This window comes from Lissotriton vulgaris, chromosome 3_1 (assembly GCF_964263255.1).
Source record: "Lissotriton vulgaris chromosome 3_1, aLisVul1.2, whole genome shotgun sequence".
NCBI lineage: Eukaryota > Metazoa > Chordata > Amphibia > Caudata > Salamandridae > Lissotriton > Lissotriton vulgaris.
In genome coordinates, this window is record NC_141689.1 from 299361625 (window position 1) to 299382348 (window position 20724).

The window sequence follows — 20724 nt, forward strand, 5'->3', positions numbered from 1 at the left end:
TATGTTTGTTTTTTGTAAATGACAATTAAAGTTGATTATCAGAAAAAATATATACACTGACCAAAAGGGTTTTATACCAGGACGAAACACCTTCTTGAACTTATGCCACCTTTTCATGTTGATGGCCCGAGCGAAGAAATCCGTCGGTAACCCCTGCATTGCCCCTCTCGATATAGAGAAGGTATTAGATACTCTGGGGTGGGAGTACCTCAAGAAGCTCCTCTGCAGACTTGGAGAGGGGCTCAGGTTTTTGAAATGGGTTTCACTGCTATATAATACACCAATGGTGAGAGTAAGGACAGGTGCTATCAAAGCTGACCTGTTCCACATTGAACGTGGCACACAACAAGGCTGTCCCCTCTTCCAGATCATCTTCGCTCTGTCTATGGAGCCCCTGGTGTGTGTGCTCTGTGCTAGGGCTCTGGACTGGGGTGTTTGGGTCCAAGACCAGTTGCATATAATTTCATTATATGCAGACAGCACACATGTGTACTTCCACAAGGATGCTGACAACATCCCTCTACTTATGGAAATACTACACCTTTTCAGTGAAGCCTCTGGCTGTTACCGGAGAGCCTCTTTACGGTAACAGCGACTAAGAACGAACTGCGACAGACTCCCCTGTATCCTGGCTCCACTGGAGCTATGACACTATTAAATATCTGGGAATCAGAATATACCAAAGACCTGTTGGATGGCAATATAGGGAGGGTACTCACTGCAGTGCGCAGTTCCGTGCCTTTTTGAACAGGCCTCCCGCTCTCTCCTATGGGGCGCAGAGCCATCTCTAAAAAACAGATACTTCCACGACTGCTATACTTCTTTTCTGCCATTTCTGTCCTGCTGAGCAAGGGGTTCTTCACAGGGCTATGCTTGCTTCTGATTGCTCTGATATGGGGCAAAGGGAGGTGATGATCTCCGGGTTATACATTGCACTGACCAAGGGCGCCCTTGGAACAACAGACTATGAATGTTAAAATGCAGTGCAATAGTTGCAGTGGCCGACCCGCTGGCTGGCCGAGAAAGGCATGGCAGAACTAGGACATTGACTCAGGGGAGCAGCTCCCTTAAATTAGCATCTGCCCTGGGAATGGGGTCCTAGTGGCCTCAGGGAGAGAGAAGAATACAGTATACCCCCTTTTAATGTACTGTCATCCCCGGAGAGGTATATTTATTTTTGTTTTACCACAGATTCACTGACCCACCGTGAATTAGTGGTGAACAAATCTTTAAAAATTAATTTTTGGTCTGCGGGTCGATGCCTCGGTTGCCCCCACCACCAACAGGTCTAACTGGGCAGGGTATCTCTATTCTGCCCCCCTATGTTTTTTATTTTTTATTTATTTTTTCACTTTTTTGTTTAGGACAGAGGACTCCGGATCAGAGTCCTAAAATGGCTGCAGCCACATCTTTGTTCATGTGATGTCAGTCGATCATATTTCATCTTGAGATCTGTCAACCCTGCAGATTCGATTCACATAAACTCTAGCTTTCTGCCAAATTTGGTGTAGCTCCGTTCAGCAGTTTGTACAGTATCGCTGTTTCCTATGGAAAAAATAATGGGGAAAATGCGTTTTGGGCCCCGTTTTTTCTTGGCCTCCTTGATTGAACTTGTCAAGATAGACACTTTGGGAAAGGGAGATGTCTGAGGTCCATAGGATCTCCTTTGCCCAATCTATAAGGCTTTCCTGAGAGGGCGCATTGACTGTATACCACCGTTTAGTGGTGCACAACCAGTGCACCTTCTGACAGCCTCATGGCCTCAGCTCCCAAATCGAAAATACAGCATGGGTGCTGAAGCAAAGAGTTTCCCTCTTGTGCATGGGGTCACCCTCATACGATAGAACCAGCACAGCACATGCACCAGACCTATCTATATTACAGAAGGGGCCACACTGCAAAAATGGGTGCGCACGCCCATTGCCCCCATGAGGCAATGTACATAATGTGGTACTTGGAGTACTTCTCATGATTTAGTCATAGTTTGGGGTGAGGGGTGCTCTTGACTTTTAACGCCCTTCTCCCCTTTTTATTGGGGATAGTTCAGCTCATTCCTTCATAACTTAGGTGGAGTAAAGTACGCCTTATCATTAATCACAGTGAAAGACATCAACATAGTTCCAATAAACTAACATGAACGTTTTCATACGGTTATCCAGTCGTATGCAGTTATAGTGACACTGTGAACAGCATATTTCCAGAAAATAATGCATGTTGTTGCTCCTCACTAGGGTGACAAAGTGAGACTCCCCTTTCTTTCTGTCATAATAATCGGTCATGTATGCCTAGAGCTAGAGGGCAGAATGTTCTGACAAATAAAACAAAGGCCACTCGAAGCTCGAAGGGGATTTAAATCGAGGCGCCTTTGTAATACATTGGAATGTTGCTCTGGGCCTTTACCGGGCCGTAGAAGCAGGGAGCACTCCATCGTCTACAATGGAGCTCCCAACATTCCAATGTTCTAATACAGCTTATGCCTTTAGCAGTGGCCCAACGAAACATGAGGGGGGACCCCTGCAAAGTACAAGGAGGGCTCCACCCCCTCGGCCCACCACCTACCGCTTTGTTCAGGGTACTGTGCTAAGGGGGCCCCTAGAGCACGTGCCCCCGTCGCACAACGGGGGCCACAGGGGATAATATTACACCACTGGCATTTTGCCTTTGTTCTAGGAGATGGTTATTGGTGTCTGTTTTCAGGTGTTGTAACTGTTTATTACCAAAATGCACCCTCGCATTATTAACAAGGAGTGTCATATCCTCCAACCAAATGTTTTCTTCTGTCTACTGTCTGGAATAACACATTTTTATAATAAGAATTGATTTTGATGGAAGTACTAGAAAGAAAAGGGAATTTCCTGAATCAGTCAGGTAATTGAAGGTTTTTGGATAGTGCGCTCTCAGAAATTACAAAAAATCCTATTCATTAACTGGTTCTTTCATTTAGGAAAATGCATCACTACATGCTCCCCTTCAAACTTTCTATGCGACGCCTCAGATACCCTTTTCCCTTAAGGATAATGATACTCTGCCAACAATTTTTCATTATTTAATGTATAATGGTTATATTCCACCAGCTGCTAATATTTATAGATCTGGGATCATGATATTGAATATGACTTTGATAGCCAACTATGGAGCAAGGTTTGGTTCAAATTATTGGAAACATCCAAAGCAGCAAATATTGCTCAATCACATGTTTTTTTTTATTGAGAACAGACTACTTCTTACCTCAGTGCATATTTTTAAAATGGATAATTCCATCTCTAATTTAGGTTGGTCATGTAAAAGTGAAGATGGCTCATTGCTGCACACTATTTTCTTGCAAATTAGGCAATGCATTTTGGAACATGGTTTGTTCTAACCCAACTTTTCAAATGTAATTTTCATCTTTCATTAAAAAACATTTTTTTAGTTCATTAAACCTTTCCGATTCGAATGCCAAGATAATAGACTTGTTCATTGCTACTGCTTTCCATTAACAACTTGTTGTTGGAAGAATGTTTCAAAATTACCTTATTAGTTCTGGTGGAATCATCTGTGTGACAATCACAGGATAGAAATGGGCTCTGATTTAGATACATAAAGCAAAATTAATAACGATTTGTTATGGTTGCCTCTGACAGGTAGATGCATCAAGCATTTTTGCGAGCGCAAACGGTGCGAATCGCAAAATTCAGCCGTTTGCGCCCGCAAAAATGGCATTTGAGATGCCTCAAGGGTTCATGCACTCGCAATTTAAGAATTCACAAATAATTGCGAGTTCTCAAATTGCGATTGCATTTAAGGAATCGCAATTTCCGATTCCTTAAACGCAATGCATGAACCATTCCAAGATTGCGAATTCGCAATCTGGGGCTGCTATTTACAGCGAAGTCAAACTACTTGGTAAATAGCAAAAACTTAGAAATATGCACTTTAGTGCCCAACACCAGTGAACATTACCATTTCAGGGGTGCAACAGGGTATCCTTTGGTCACCCTGGCACCCTTGAAATTGCGGGACTTTTGCGATTCGCTAATTGCTAATCGCAAATAAGGAATGACTCCCCATTCATTCCTATGGGCCTAGGAATGAATGGGGAGTCATTCCTTATTTGCAATTAGCAATTAGCGAATCGCAAATAGGGAATCAGTAGAAATCGCAAATAATATTGCGATTCCTACATGCATCCCGTTTTGCGAGTCTTTAATAGCAATTCATTAAAATTCGCTATTAAGGACTCGCAAAACATAACTTTGATGCATCTGGAGGTTAGTTTGTATATGTGCAGTTGTTCAGGTCTTTAGATTATTTAAGAGCTATTGTACCATATCATATTTCACTTGTCTAATATCTATTTTTTTCATTTTCTCCCTTTATCCTAATTTTTCTCATATTAATCCGCATATCTCTAAAAAAAGAAAGGCGTGTTCTACATTCTCATTAGTAAAGAAATCAAATTATTATAATAGATTTGTTGATATTGCATGTATTATATTTTTGGGGGGTTTCTTGCTAAAAATACAATTTCTTTTTACTTTAAGCAACAAGGAGCGGTTTGGAGAAAATGCACCGGGCTTGGTGAAGGTCAAATGTTTGTTATATAAATTGATGTGATGTCATCACTGAACACGAATCCCTGTAATTTCACTTCAGGTACCTCGAGCAGTCTGCTGAAAAGACAGCACTGGAGGCACATTTAAAGCGTCATTGTTTGGCGCTATGGAATTCCAGCTCGCAAACCATAAAACAGAATAAACAGCGAACACGTGCCTCGCTGCCGGACCCACGACCGCCCCATTCCAGCCGGGCACACACTGAACCGGCTCCTAATTGCCAGATATAATTTCTGGTCCTTGCGGGTACTTCTGAAGGCGCGCGCGCGCGGCGCGGGGCCAGCTTGTTAGACAGGCTGTTTATTGTTTTACAAGTGAAGGTGCCGTCTGCGATGCCTCGGGCCCTTGCACCTGGCTGGGTCTAATCTTGAACCTGCATGAGGTTTCCATTGTTGTTCCTAGAAGGCGCAGACGCTCTAATTACGGTGTGTGCGCATTCCAGGAGTACCGTATTCACCAGGGGTTGAACTTTCCGTATTAAAAAGGGTTTCTAATTCAACTGGTATTTTTAGATTTAGAATTATGTATAAGGCTGCTCCTGCTCCAGCCATCGCTCTGAACTTCTGCTATTTTACTGCTCCAGCTGACAGCCTGGGTGCTTTTCTTTGCATTGTTTAAAGCGGGTGATTGGTTGGTACACTGATAGACAACTACCGAGGCGCAGCTATGCTAAAGCTTAAAGCGGCTCATGTGGCAGGTAGACACTGCTAATACGGAAACTCCAGGGAGTGTACATAGTACTTGAAATGGAAAAATAGAAGTGCAGGTGCTTGTTTCTGAGAAGTGCCAGCACTCCGTACTGGACAGTACCGGCCCATTTAAAGCTCCGAGTATAAATACGGGGAATTTAGAGATACATTTTCTGATGAACTGCTGCTGTTTAACTTTTCATAACATTTCCAACTTCTTTCCAACATGATGAAGGGCAGCAGGGGCTGAGAATACATTATATTTACCGTACTTTAAACAAAATTGTTGGGGGGTAAATAAAATAAGGACATCATTTTTTTTTTTTAAAGGACCATATTAAATGCTATCCACGGCTCGTGAGCACTAGTTGCATGCCTGTTTCCACGGATGATTTGCTCAATTTATAAACATGCATGGTTGAAAAACATCCTCACAGAGGCCACACCCACCTAGCGCTCAGAGCACCAGGCCTTCCCTGGTGCAGTGCCAAGCTAAGCAAGCACTAAGGCAGCCAATGTGGCACTCCGTCTGTTTATTGATGGTTGTGCTTGAGTGGGGGTGTGTGGATGGGTGAACGAGTGTCTGAATGAGGAGTTTGGGTTTTAATGGAGGACGTATGGAAGAATAGATGGGTGGGCGTACTGTATGTACTTTATAGTAGGCCAAGGCATGAAATTCCGCTCGCAAAGTTTTTTCCCCTCCACTTAGCTCACAGAGTTCCGAAAAATTCCATTCTGCGGAGCAGAGTTTTGTCCTTGCTCATGTTCACCAACGTTAAGTTGGCGAGCGCGGACAAGGAAAATCTTACTCCAGATCAACATGGGAGGTCGCAGATGGCCGCTACTGCATGCACTAAGAAACCTTCTATTGGGGTTGAGGAAGATGATGAACATCTACTCAAGCTGCAGAAAGAAGCAGCGCCCTCTTGTGCTGCGCATAGTGCAGTTTGTGCTGATTTTCCAGCGCAGGACAAACACCCGGCGCTAAAGATTAGCACGAACAGTGCGACCTAACACACTCCACAACTTACAGAACTCCACGTAGTGCGGCAAAGTTTTTGGGTCAGAACGCCTCAAACTCAGCTCAGGCATACTTTATAGGGCATTGAGTGCGCTACTGATGAACTCTCGGTCTGTGTGTGCTTCTATTTGGAGTAACTTGTGTGAGTAGTTGGCCTGGCAAATTATGTCCACTATTCTAGTGGGCACCTTGCACCAGTCCAAACGACCCTTAGTGATGGTAGGTTTAAAGTCAACCTTATAAAAAGCTATCCTAGTGGTAGCTGTGGAGGGCAGCCTTCAGGATAAGACTTAGAGGCGAGTTAAGCAACTTGTTTTACCAGTTTATAATCTATGAATTATCAAATGAAAGTACACCACACAAGGTATATATCAAATATATATGCATTTATTCTAAACACAACCCCTCTGGGCTCTTTATGAGGCCAGAGGTCAAAGTAAAATACAAGGAACTTAATTAGCATACTATAAGTTGCACAGTATGCGTTATGCCCTAGAGGCCTCACAAACCATATACTAAAATAATGGCATAAGAACGACGTGAGGGATAGAAGTCAGGCCTAGGGCCAATAGAACCGCTGGAGCAACCAGGAACCACCCAAGGTAGGGACACAGGAGACCCACGGGGGACGTGTGCAGTGTCTAAACACAGCCGCAAATCACCATTGACTTTCTATGGAGAACGAACTAGTTACAATTTTAAAGATTAAGGACACTTAGAGGTGAACTACGATGGAACCCTTTTAGACTAGGACACTTCGAGAGTCAAGAGTCAAGACCCACGGAGCACCGGAGTACTCGTGTTACCTCACCCAGGGAAAGCCGGGTGCATAGGTGTCTTTTGGTTTCGGGTTTCGTCGTCGATTCATATGGTGAGCTGCGAAGAAGTGCTGCAGGCGACCAGAGGAAAAGTGTCTGGGAGGATCCGAGATTTGAAGAACCTGAAAGCAGAGAGGACAGTGTCTGGGTCACTAGCCAGTGACCTGTATGGCGACAGGAAGATGCCAACCGATGTCGGGTGCTTTTAAGTGAAGTAGGTGAAGCTTGACTCTTCAGCCACGAGGATCACGAGGCGTCTATGATGACCAGGAGCTGGATTCAAGCTGTCCCACGAAGGATGTCGAGTGCTGCAGCGTCAGAATCCGGATTGGACCCAACAAGCCTTGGCAACAGCAACCGAAGCAAGATGACAATATTGGCTTTGGTGCAGACCAGCAAGGTCTGAGGGACTCACCCTTTGGAGGGGAGTCAGAGCACGTCTGGAGAAACCAGGAAAGCTAAAGAAATAAAGGATTATCTTTAGTGGGGGCCCACTAGCCAACGGTCTAGGAACCGCAAAGGAGCCTCAAACTGCGGTGAAGAAAGGGGACTCACGGGTCACTCGTGGAGTGCTGGCCTCTGTACTTCGGTGCAAAATATGCTCGGGCAGGAGCTTCAAATACCCCAAGGCACAACTTCGGGAAGTAGGTGCAGTCGCAAAAATGCAGGATGTCCAGGAGTTCCGGTCCCACGTCTCTCGTGTCAGCTACAGGTCTCAACTCTGCTGGGAACTCGTGTCAGCTTCAGAGATGTTTGGAAGTCTGTGTCCGGTGTTGCAGATTCTTCTGGATCCGGCTGGAGCCTCAAAAATGCAGACCGGCAAAGATGCTTCTTTGGTGCCTGTTTGAACAGGGGGGTCACTCCTTGACCCCAAGGGAGATTCTTCAGTCTTTCAGTCGGAATGAAATGTCGATGGTCCAGGATTTCTTCTTCAGATTTTCCTCCAGGGTAATCTAAAGTCCTAGGGACTGGGTTCCTATACTTATACTAAGTGTAGGGGTTGGGCTAACTCTAAGGTCCTACCTATGGGTGGACTTGGGGAGGGGGTGGTCACACTCCTTCCCCTTTGTCCAGTTTCGCGCCAGAGCAGGGACTGAGTGCCCCAGCAACCGGTTTGAACTGGGAAATGCATAAAGCACCTTGTGTGCCCCAGGTAGTGTCTGAAAAGCATTCACTGAATGCAACCCACCCTGCCCCAATACAATAAAGCCTGCCTGGGGAGGTGCTGGCACCTCCCTGGACAGGAAACCTATTGTCCAGGCCTCCCCTGCCGGAGTTTCGTCTAGCAGCAGGAAGTCAGACTCGTGTTTCTGGCAGCAGCATCCATTTTGTGATGCTGGCACCAAAGAAGTTTAACTTTAACCGAGTATACCAGTGTGTACATGTCTTTTCCCTCTAGAAGGGTGGAATGCTACCCCTGCTGGCAGAACTGGCGGGGGTTTAGTATTCCAAATCGTGTGACACCTTACACGACATGCTTTGATAAAGCCAAACCAAAGTTAGCATTTAACCACCAGGATTATAATGCACTTAAGAGTATATAGTATGGCTATATCATAGAACTGCTTTAAGGAGATATTTCCCAACGCTGCAGAGGGGCTCAGCTCATGCTAGGTTATCCTCTCACACAAAACCAAGCACTCTGCCTTCAGGATTGTCAAAGCTTGCCATAGGAGTGACTTATAGGTAGGGTTCCCGGTTTTATGGTATTTTTTTTTAAACATTTCCGTCTGTATTTATCCATATTTATATTTTGGTCATTTTATCTGTATGTATCCATATTTATTTTGTGATTTGCTTTTAAATGTAGTTGAAAAACTGTACATTTCCATATTTATTTAATTGATAGATGCATACTCATACTTTGATGTCTGTTGTGTTTTAGCTATTTAAGCTGTCAAATAATACATAACTGCTAAATACTAGCATTATACCATAAATGTATGTTGACATATGCCGTTATTTAAATACATTTCATCCTCTTAATTTCCCATGCTGTCCATATGCTCAGCTGCTGGCATATAATTCAAAGACAGCATGGAGAGTCACTTAAAAGGAGCAACATTTTTGTATTTATCCACTTTTAAAAATAAATGCAGACTAAAAGCACATTGTTTTCTGTCTGTATTTATCTGCAAAATCTGTTAAAACGCAAAACAGGGAGCCTTACTTATAGGTTAATATGTGTCTATATGTAAGGGTAGATATAGGTATACTATATCTAAGTAAGGGGTGCTTACACCATCTTACCCAGGCTGCAAGTGCAGACCTGTGGTGTCATTTTGGAAGGCCCACCAGGGGTGGCACAATACATGCTTCATCCCCTGTTAGGCCTCTGGGGTCCCTATGCCCTGGGTACCATAAGGGACCATATACAGGGACTCATAAGGGTGACCCAGTAACCAATTTGGTATGTACCTAAAGTACATGGTATCAATTTAGAGAGAGAACAGCTAGGCTGTGGTCCAGATTAGCAGGGCCACAGCCAGTCTAAAGTCGAAAAACCAGTGAAACACAGCAAAAAGTGGGGGTAACCATAGGAAGCAGATCCTACTCTCCTACAGTTTGGACCTCTGAGGCTCCCTATACATGTGGGGACCTGTTTACTGTTTACGTACCACTGCCCTGTGGGATCCTTAGCTCACATCTAATGCGCTATAAGTTTGAATCGCTCTCTGGAACTTTCTGTGCAGGTGAGACTCCATGCCTGTGGAAATGCTCTGTGTAAACTCTTTGAGTGAGTCTCTGCTTGTGTAATACCCTCTCAGCACTTCTGACTTGTCTTTTCTGAGAGACTCTGCAGGTGTGTGAGGTGCAGGATGGGGGATCCCTTTATGGAAGGAAATAAGTGCATAACCAGCTGCAGTATAGTGACTGTGAAAGAGCTGATCTTAGCTGATCTAAATGGTTTTCACCAAGACAGGCTGGAAGGTTTCTAGAACAAATGCAAAACCAGTCTAATATATATTAATGGAAAACAATTAGATTTTCAATGAGATGATTAATCATTCATTTACGGGTGTGGGGGACACTAGTCACATTTTCAGCTGCGTGAGACATTTTCACAATGTTCAGTATGCAAATGAAAAACACAACACATTAATACATTCTAAAAAAATGTAATTGACAAAAACCTGTGTGCAGAACCTCCTTCTTCCACGTGGGCAATGATGATACCATGCGGTGACCGCTTGGATCCCCGTCCTCCAGTGATCTGCACTCCCAGGCCATCTTCCCCTTTCACCATATGCATCTTCCATATAGAGCATCCTTCACGCTGGTGATGAAAAGGTTTGAATACATTTAGTTTTGAATTGGTCAAAGTGGCAATTTCACACCATCACATCTCACCAAAGTCATAAGCAATGCTGTGAAGCATAGATGTAAGGACAAAGGTCACTGACAGACAAGGCAGTATTTTTCCCCTTTCTTTTATGATTCCAAAGGACATAACCAGTCCCCTCTGGTATAGCCAATGAAAGAGAGAAACTAAGCTGCTCTCCCTACCCTGTAGCATTCATAACCTCCCCTTTACCCATTACACGGTTTGTGCATTTCTAATTGTTTAGCTTTGGGACAAAGTAGCTCTAGGGATAAGGTCTACTTGCACCCATGTAAGGTAATTCCAGTGACCTCAATACACAGCCCGTTTTGTGGTTGGTACTGAGCAATAATATGTGAAAACATGGTCGACCTTGCTTTCGCAATAATAATTGTGAAAAAGCATAGGACATGCATGGTTCCTGCTGTGTGGGTTCCTGAATGTGGAGCTTCATGTTGCCCGTTTCTGAAAGATGAGGGCTAATACGGTCCAAGGAACACAAAGACGGGGACACAGAGCAATGAAAACCCGCCCTCTACCTGATTTTGAATGGCAAACACACTTCCTAACTTTGGCACTTGCTTCGTTCATCTTTTTGGAACATCTCCACTTACCCCTTCCTGGTACCCATGCCAGCCTCTATCCAATGAGCTTGAGCACAGGCCCATCACCTCTCAGGCCTACCTTCTGAACAGAGGACCTACAACCAACTGGCGTGTGCGTTGCCCAGATTCAGATGCAGACCTTGTGCATACCCTTTGTGCCTGGGGTCCACACCTCAACATCCCCTCTCCATCAGATTGCTCAATCTGCCAGGGGTGGCTCCTCCGCTAGGGCGGAGGAGTCTCGCCCCACTGCTTCTCGCAGTGCAAGCGGCAGAAACATAAAATGGTAATAACTTTCGTTATTACCATTTCATGTTTGGTTGCAGGCGGGCGGGTGGGTGGGGGCTGCTGCTCTGAGAGAAGGGCCGGGGAGGAGTGGTGTGCCTGCCCACTCCTGAGTGTGCAAAGGCTGTTTGGTCGGCTCCCTGGGGCCACCCAAACTAGTCATGCGCACTCTGCCTTTTCTCCATGTAGGCAAAGCAGCCTACATGGAGAAAATAGACTCCCCATAAGCCGCTGGCTGGGCGGCATCCGGACCAATCAAGTTGAGCAGCGTTGTGATTGGCTTAGGGGAGGGAGCTTGGCTGCCTGGTTCTGCTTCCTGTTCCTGGAGAGCAGAGAAAACGCAAGACCCGGCTGGTGGACAGGTGAGTTTAATTATATATATATATTTTTAAATTAAATACCTCCCTCCCCGCGCGATCGCCCGCAAGACTCCTTCTTCCCCCTACCCCAGCCCCACCCCCATCTCCCCACCCATGAGTCATGCCGGTCACGACTGCAATCTGCTCATGCCATTATCAGTACCAAAATTCCCTCTCCCAGCCACCCTGACTTGGAGATGATGATTTAACCAAGGGAGAAAGCAAGGCTTCTCAGCCCTGTAACCCCAAACACAGTTACTTGATTTTACCCAGCCAAACCTTTTTTCCCCTCAAAAGGTTGCATGCTTTATGTATGTTTGATATTATCATGATCACGAGCAGCACTTGAGGAGTCACTGTTCTGCCAGGTGATTCATGATCCTCTGTGTTGTAAACCTTTATGACAAACAACACAGTGTTCACAATCAGTTGCAATTATGACTTTTATGTATTTTGAGACCAGCTTTGAAAGTGTTTTTCATGTGCAATATTTTGGTATCTAGTGATCTGTGTGATTTACATTATTTGGTTCTTCTTTTTACTGTACATATATTTGTACATCCATGGTGTTATTAAATTGTTGTTCTTTTGAATACAAAGCAACTGTGGCATGGCAAACTATCTTTAGTGCATGTGTGATGTGTGTTTTCTTCTATGTCTAGTCTCAACCTGCACACCACCTTCCAGATAGGCCTTGATTACTCGACTAAGCTACCAAGGAGTGCAGACCGAATGCCATTGTCAGGGTTCGGGGGACATCTGTAATCTCACCTTTGGTGCGGCTTTCTGAAACTGTAAGAATAAGGGGACTTTAACAGTCCATCTACTATGTGCAAAGATTTACATATTTAGGTACTTAGTATTTTTTTTTTTGCAGTTTTATATAATGGGCACAAGACCCTCGGTGTTAGAGTCCTTTCATAAAAACAGTTACTACTGCATACAAGTAGTTTATATAATAATAGATTCATAGGTTTTATGACATGAGAGCGGGTTGCAATGCCATACTTGGTTTACTAGTGGTCTGGCAAAATAACAGCTTAATAACAGATTTCAAAAGACAGAGTAACTTGGTTAACTACGGTGTCAATCGCTTTAGAAATTTTACCCACCAAAATCATTCAAAATATTACATTAGGACAGCAATTTTTGTTTCATTAATTTCCAATAGACAGCCTTTTAGGGAACGGGTGAGGTGGCAATGGGAGGAGTGTGAAAGAGCAAAGGGCCACAGATTCTTTCGTAGCCCAGCTACAGCTCAGCAGGGAGTGGGGGGAGGGGGGTTGGTGAATGGCATGGCTGTGGAAGGGGTAATTCTATTAATAGTTCCCAAGATTCCACGGTGAACTCACCCAGCTCAGGGTGGGCGAGACGGCAAGACTAATAAAAGTGTGTCAGACAGTACTTGGCTGAACACTCAGGTTTTGTGCCATGGTAGACATACAGAGACTGTGTGGAACCGATTGACTTATGTGCTATGTCTCCAGGTTGACTTCTGTGGAATTCAGGCTGTAATCCAGTTTGGGCCTGGTGACTGAGAGGTCAACTTTGTGCTTTCAGACTGGGATTATGCAGATCAACGCCTCTCTCAAACAGGGCATATTTTCAGAATGACTAAAAGTGGGTCTAGTCTCTCCTCTCCTGAAAAAAAAAACCTCTCCATCCAGAGAACATGACCAACTACCGCCCAGTCTCCACACTACCATTTTTAGGCAAAGTCATTGAAAGTTACATAGTGTACCAACTCGCTTCAGACATTCGAACAAAAACAACCTCTTAAACACGTTTCCGACAGGGCCACTGTAAAGAAACTGTGAACCTCCAAATAGTCAATGACTCCCTTAGAATATTCAACTCCAGTAATTCCTGCCTCCTGGTCCTCTTAGATTTATTCGCTGTATTTAACACTGTCAACCATCTGTACCTCCTTTGTACTCTAGAACAACTCATGGGATGTGGAGGCACAGTCCTCAGCTGGTTCTCCATATACGTAACCAACTATTCCCAAATTGGAAAATAGGTTCTTCGTTCTGGAGACCAGTCAGTGTACATCAAGGGGCCAGCAAGACTCAATACCCTCCCCAACCCTACTTAGCCTCTACCTGGTACCACTATGGGTAACTCTCAGAAACTCTGGGATTCTCTTCCACCTCTACGCCGACGACAACCAAATATACACGAACATCTCATCCCCCAGAAAACTTTGCTCTGCTTTCAATCACGCTCTTAAATACGAAAACTGGATGAGTAACTAAAATTTAAAACAAAACCTAACCAACACAGAATTTCTTTTGATTTTGCCTCTGAAACCAAAAACCCATGTACAGGAATGGATGGCTAACTTTCACGCCCTGGATGGCTACCCTGTCCAGAGAGCCAGGTGACTAGGTATCACCCTTGGCAATCATCTCAGTCTTCAAAGCTACATCACAGCTATGGCCAAAAGCGCACAACACCAACTTAGGCATCTTTGGCGCCCAAACAATTGATCCTGAAACAAGACCTCCAAATAGTGGAGCAGTCTCTTGCTCTCTCTTGCCTAGATTATGGAATTGTCCTTCTCTCGGGCACTCCCAAAGTTCATCTAGGCCCTCTGAGGGCAACACTACATGCAGCAGTGAGCTACATTCTAGGTCTCAAGAAATGGGACTTCTTTTGGGGGGGGGGGGGAGGGGGGGGAAGGGGGGGGGACTATGAAATTCCAGCTCGCAAACCATAAAACAAAATAAACAGCAAACAGATGCATCTCCTCGTGTACCCACGGGGTGCTGCACTCCTCTGTACCTCCCTAGTTAAATGATAAACTAACATTTTTTTGAGCTAATAGGGGTTCCAGAAATGCCCAATCCCTGCTCATGGAACACTCCACTTTCAGTTGAGAACGTTACATGGGCCAGTCATTCTCTGGCATGCCACAAGAATCTAGAACTCTTTACCTCCCTCCCTCTGCCTAACCACCTGCCTAGCCACCTACAAAAAGAACCTCGAGCTCCTCGTATTTGACAGGCACCTCGATGAATCGCCCACATACATCCTGAAGGACTCTCCACCAGGATCTGACCTACCTGTTTTATGTGACCCCACTATCTACATCGATGCCTTAACTGTGTACGACCTTTGACCAACTGCTGCAATTGTCTCATGCGGTAACCCATGCATGCATCTTCCGATATAATTGTCCGAGTTTAATTACTGGAACTCGTTCTTGAAAACTAGGGCAACAAACACGAGGCCCAATGTCTGCGAGGGCTCCCTTAACGGGAGTCCAAACAAGGGTCTCAGGAGACAACGTCTCTGGAGTTGTGATCACAGCGGCAGCCTACTCAAGTGGCAGCCCAACATCTATGAACTCTGGACCAGGAGGCATCAAACAGAGGCAAGGATGATGGCTCATAGGGTTAAACGGAAAATGTTCTGTATAGGTCAAGAATTGTCATAGCAACTAAGGAGGGGAGATGAGAAGGCAAAGGAGTCATGGGTGACGAAGCACCCACTGCTGAAGATCACAAAATGAAACTGTGTGGCTAACACTGCGGTGCTAGGCTCCGTACAGCAGGATAATCATCAGCATCCCTTGAATGCAAGGATTAGGGCGTGCTCCCTCCACCCCTCTCTTTCTCATCACACAGAGTCAAACCCTATGACGCATGCATACTTGCAAAGCTAAATATGCTGATTTTTTCCCATGCATACTAATATGCCAAGTAGACTTACAATGCAAGCACTTTAGGCGACCCACAGTTCTAATCTGTAATGCATTTACCAACTGTAAATGAGCCCCCTCCCACTCTGCCCTGGTGTCTCAGCTCAACTGACCCTGCCAGACTCCTGATACCCCACCTTCTTTTACCACTGGCTCATGAATCCATGATCTAAACTGTAAGGCAGAGGGGGAGGGGGCATGTCCATTTTGAACCCCTTGCATACATTTTCCTTTTAACATCACCAGATACGATACATAAATATATATACATACACCATGTAGCCGACTCCCCTTAATGTCACAGGCTCTTTTCAATAATTGAAAAGAGGGTGATGAGAAGTGTTTATCCCACGGGAAACTAAACCGAATATTCACTGCTATTATAATCACAAAATGCATTAAAACTGCTTAGTCACCAGTTTCTGTGAACTGATCGAGCTAAATAAATCTTTGCATTTTCAGAGTGTTTAGAAGCACACAAGCAGTGCTCGAGTCCGGGTACCACGCGGGTGGACGGCGTCCCCCCACTTATTTTACCGGGTGGACGCAGTCCCCCCTGCCAAATAGTTGGACTTCACTCTTTGGCCTCGCTAGAACGAGATCGGAGCCACCTTTCGTGACATCACTTGCTGTTGTGACGTCACTTTCGGTGACAGCGTCCCTCCACTTCTTTTTTTAGGGCTTGTGCCCTGCACACAAGGGTCGTCCTCCCTCACCATGGGGAGGGCTGGTGGGGGGCATAAAATGTATTAGTGCTTAACTTAAGTAAAACATTGTTTTAAAAAGATCAAAGTTTTTCTTACAAACCCACTGCCGACACACCCAATAGTTTGGAGGTGGATATGGAGCTGAATTCCCATAAAGTTCAACTCCACCTCATTCCCCTTTCTTTCACTACCCTACAATTTCTGTCTACTTAACTGATTCCTCGAGGTTCACTTTCATGTCTGCTTTCTGCCAAAGTCGCTGCTCCCCATCATTATCTTCCTCCTACTTTTCTCCTTGGCAGACTTTCTACTGCTCAATATTTATGATGACAAATAAGACCCGGTCTCCAAAAATGAGAACTGGCCCCACCAGCTGCAATCACTGGTGCACATTAATCACAAACCTCGATGGAAAGCACAACTTTATCACAACAGCTTCTCCTTTTCACCCTTTTCATCACAAGGTGCAAAAGATACAAGTTGGATAAAGTTGACTGATCCCGCCTTTGTCACCTACTGAAAATGCAGCACTTAACAACCAACCCATTGTTGGTCCAAAATCAAGTATAGTTTCTGGGCGAAGTGTACTGCTTTTAAAGTTCTTTCACTGTAGTTACAATGTGGTGAAAAACTTGGCGTTCAAAATGTCTTTAATTGCTCATAAAGCAAGTGGAATGTGAGTTATGAAAAGCGCTTTGTTGCAGTTGCACAATTATTCGCATGACCAGCATTCCAACTAGTAAATGCATGTAAAACAAATGATAAAATGCCAACTCGTAGATGGCATGTACTCATGGCCGCTTAAAGCAGCCTCTTGTAATCACTGTGGCCCTACAGCAGGCGTAAGTATCCTAATTTCGGTTAGTAGAATCCTGACTCTACTTACCTCTTCCTACACCCTTCTCATGCTAATGTGCTGTGTCTCCTATTTGCAGGAAAACTGCAAGATATTTTTACATAGCACAACTTAGCCCAAAGGCATCGAAGCGCTTTAGAAAAGAACCAGATGTTACGCGTTTTAAGGCAAAGGGAGAGTACATGATTTGCCCAGAATCATAGGATGTTGAGCAAGGCTAGGATTCCAACCTGATTCCCGGTTAGAAAGTCAGCAGCGCTAGCCACTATGCCACATCATCTCCCCTTCTCTGGGTTTAAAGTGATTCGACTGAGGATAAGATTGAGGGTAAACTTCAGCTCTCAACCTCTTTACCCACTCCATGACAGTAAAGATGCAGACTTCACAACTAGCCCTTCAACATGATCACTCTCATCCCTGTTGGTTGGACCTTTGCAACACTTCATCTCCTGTGCTCTGCTCCCTTGGACCTCGGTTGTCATTCCACAATCCCATTTCCTAGACATTTGTCTACCTCTGCGTTAAATGTCCACAAAGTGAACCCAGGCGCCTCTGAGGATTTATCTGGCTGAAAGATCTTTGAATTTTAATGTTTGCTCTATCTCAGTAGGATGAGCCTGTGACTGGTGAAGGCACACTTTACGCTCCGTATGGACCACCTTCTGCATATCGCATCCAAAAAGGCTTGAAAATGGTATCGGACTAATGATCGTCTTGCACAGTTTTGCCTGTAGACTTACATACAGCACTCCAATTTCCTAGGGACCGGATTCAACGGTACATAAAATGTTGAGACGGCCAGTGATGGAGATGCATAAACGACTAAGGCTCGGTGGGGGCGGCCGTGGGCCCATCTGGACCTTCACTGAAACCTGTGCCTCCCTCCTCTTGCCGGGAGCTGGAAATTGAGCTGTAAGGACACAGAGGAGCCACTAGTCCATTCCACGCTGGCGGAGGTACCGAAGTGCAGCCCTCAACATGAAGCATGAAGTTCAGAGGGAAATTATTGATGCAGCCTGACCCTTAGATGGTGGCCGTTCGCCAGGATACAGCGAACGCCACAACCTTCGCCTAGGTGAGCGACGGGGAGCTTGGCTGCGCCACGGGGGCAGCATTCTCTGTCCCATACTTTAGCCTACAAAACGGGGCCCCTCTACTCCAGCGTGTCCCACTGAAAGAAACCTATCCAGAGCGGGTAGCCTGACTCCAACATGGCGACCGCTTTTGATCAATAATAGCCGACAACTCCTGCAATACAATGTGGTGCAACAGGAACCTCTGATCTTGTACATAGCCTTTGGATACCGGCCTCTCACTGCTGTTAGGCCTTAGGGAGTACCCAAACCTGCCTGACTTCAGGATGACGCCAGGTGCTGATTTCCAAGTGAGAGTCATCAGCTTTAGGTCAGGAGGAGAGATGACTAGTGATGGATAATGCCCATGCTGCACAGAGGGTATAAATACTACAACAAGTTGAGTGGTCATCGACCTGACCTCGTGCATTTTTCCCATCCCACCACCCCTATCCGGTTCACCCTTCTAACATTTAATCTGTGAACTTGCCACTAATAGTGGAGACCAAGCACTTTGGCGGATGGAGCTACCTCAATTGATGCAGAAGAGATGGGCTATGGACCTCCCCCTCAACCTTCACCTACCCCCCTGGACATTGGACAGTCAATTTCCTTCGGCCCCCCGCCGTATCTCACTTCTCGTTTCCCTTTTACCCTTACTCTCCTTACCCTCCCTCGCGCCATTAATCTTGTCTTATATGCTAGTTAAATGTGTTGAACTACCAATGTAACCTGCACCTGATTTAACCTAGAGACCTAGCCATATGACTGATGCCCGATGGTGCTACCCTGTGAGCTAAAGGGGAGACTGGCTGTGGACTCCCTCCTCGACCGTCACTTAACCATTGAGCAGATTTTCCCTTCGTCTCTTCAACCCGTCTACCCCCTCTTCCTCTCCCTTCTCAATCCCCCTTTGCCCCTATCCGCTCTATTTCTCTTCCCTTCTCGCTCTTCAATTTGTCGCATATATGTATCTATACCCTCCTACCCTTCTTAGATCCATTTACTTCATCTTCTATCCTCCTGAAATGTTCTTCTAGTATTTGATTTAATCGTGTAACTGATGTCATTTTGTTATTTATGTTGAACCTTATGTATAGCACTCCCCCCCCGAGCCCCCCACCCCCCCCACCCGTCCGCTGCACAGGCACCCCCCGTCCTTCAAAGCCCAACTTTCCCTTATCGGCCTCCATGAGTGTGCCTCTTGCCAAAGCACTCCCTCTCCCCTTGTTGGGGAGGGTTCCAGTAGTATTGTCTCGGAGTCTCAGAGTCCCCTCTGAGAGAGTCCACTGTGGTAGGGATCTCACACATAATGGAAATAGGCCTTAATTGGCCTCCTTGAATGTGCCCCTTGCCAAAGCACTCCCTCTCCCCTTGTTGGGGAAGGATCCTAGCACTCCAGCCCTGGAATCTCAGATACCCCTCTGAGAGAGTCCACAGTGTTGAGGGATTCTTCACTTAGCGGGGGTCTGGGATAGTTCCCTTTATCTCTGTATGGCACCCCTTGCCAAAAGCACTCCCTCTCCCCTTTTTTGGGGAAGGATCCAGTATGTTGGCTTTGGAGTCTCATAAACCCCTGTGAGAGAGTCCACTGCGTAAAGGGAACCTCTCGCTACAGAGATAGGGAAATGATACAACTTCCCCTGGGATCCCAACTTACTGGACTTTGGACGCAGCTTTGACTCGGTTTGTGTCCCCGTCACCCTCCCCCTCCTCTTTCCATGCTGTGTCTCTCACCCTCCCCTCCTTCACTCTCTGTCTACCTCCCCTGCTCCTACCCCTCCCCTGAATCTCAGCTCTTGCTTGCTTTTTCCCTTACGTATATATAATTATTGTCTATCTTGCCCTTGCATGTAACTATGTTGCCATGCTCTAACAACTGTGTAACCTTTCGATGTAACCTGCAACTATGGTCTGATACTCATGTAAAGCGCTCTGATACCACCGGGTCTAGCCAGCGCTATATAAAACCTTTTAAATAAATAAAATAAATAAATGGTCTATGAAGCGAAGGCTTCAGGTAGATGAAAGCCTTCCTGAAGTGTTTACCCTACACTGCAGTCAAAACAATGGCTTAATGTGCAATAGTTGTGAGGTCTGGACTGCAGGACAGGACTTGTCAGGGCCAGAAGAGGCAACAAAGGCACAGTGCACAAAGCGAGGCTTTGTGTGGGCAGACACGTCCATGCACCTTCGGAAACCAATGTAAGCGCTTCTTTTGTGTCGCAGGAAGAGCATTCACATTGTGAGCATTGCATTTCACATTCAAAAACAGACACATTTCTGCTATGTTTGTAAAACATGCCTATAAAGCGGTTTTCAATCTTTCATAGCTGCCAGGTTTTCAGGTTGTTTATGAGTGACGTTTGCAGGCTGGCGGTGCATTTATGACTGATATTTTGCCTTGTGTGTGACAGTTTCACTGACACGCTATAATGAGTTCAAGAAAGCTGCTTTTTCATTTAATGAGGGAAATAGCAGAAAAGGCCCGTATTTTGTCAAATGTGATGAGCCTGAATCTGCCTTGGTGCAATGCTGCTGAGGTTTTGAAGTCACCATCTCTGTAATTACTGGACATAGGCCACCTGGCACCTATTTCGCCCAAATATATACATCTGGGCCCGGTGCTGATGAAGGGTTTTAGAACACTATTGATGGTTAGTGACACTCTTCCAAAGCAAACACACACAG

General features: G+C 45.4%; 1 protein-coding gene across 1 annotated transcript in view; it reads right to left on the reverse strand.

The window, feature by feature from the left end:
• PDZD2 (PDZ domain containing 2) overlaps positions 1-20724 on the reverse strand; it is a 997171-nt gene that overhangs the window by 446395 nt on the left and 530052 nt on the right. Inside the window, exon 3 of the mRNA XM_086960493.1 lies at positions 10258-10400. Coding sequence (XP_086816619.1) covers positions 10258-10400 — 143 coding nt within the window. The remainder of the gene's footprint in view (positions 1-10257; positions 10401-20724) is intronic.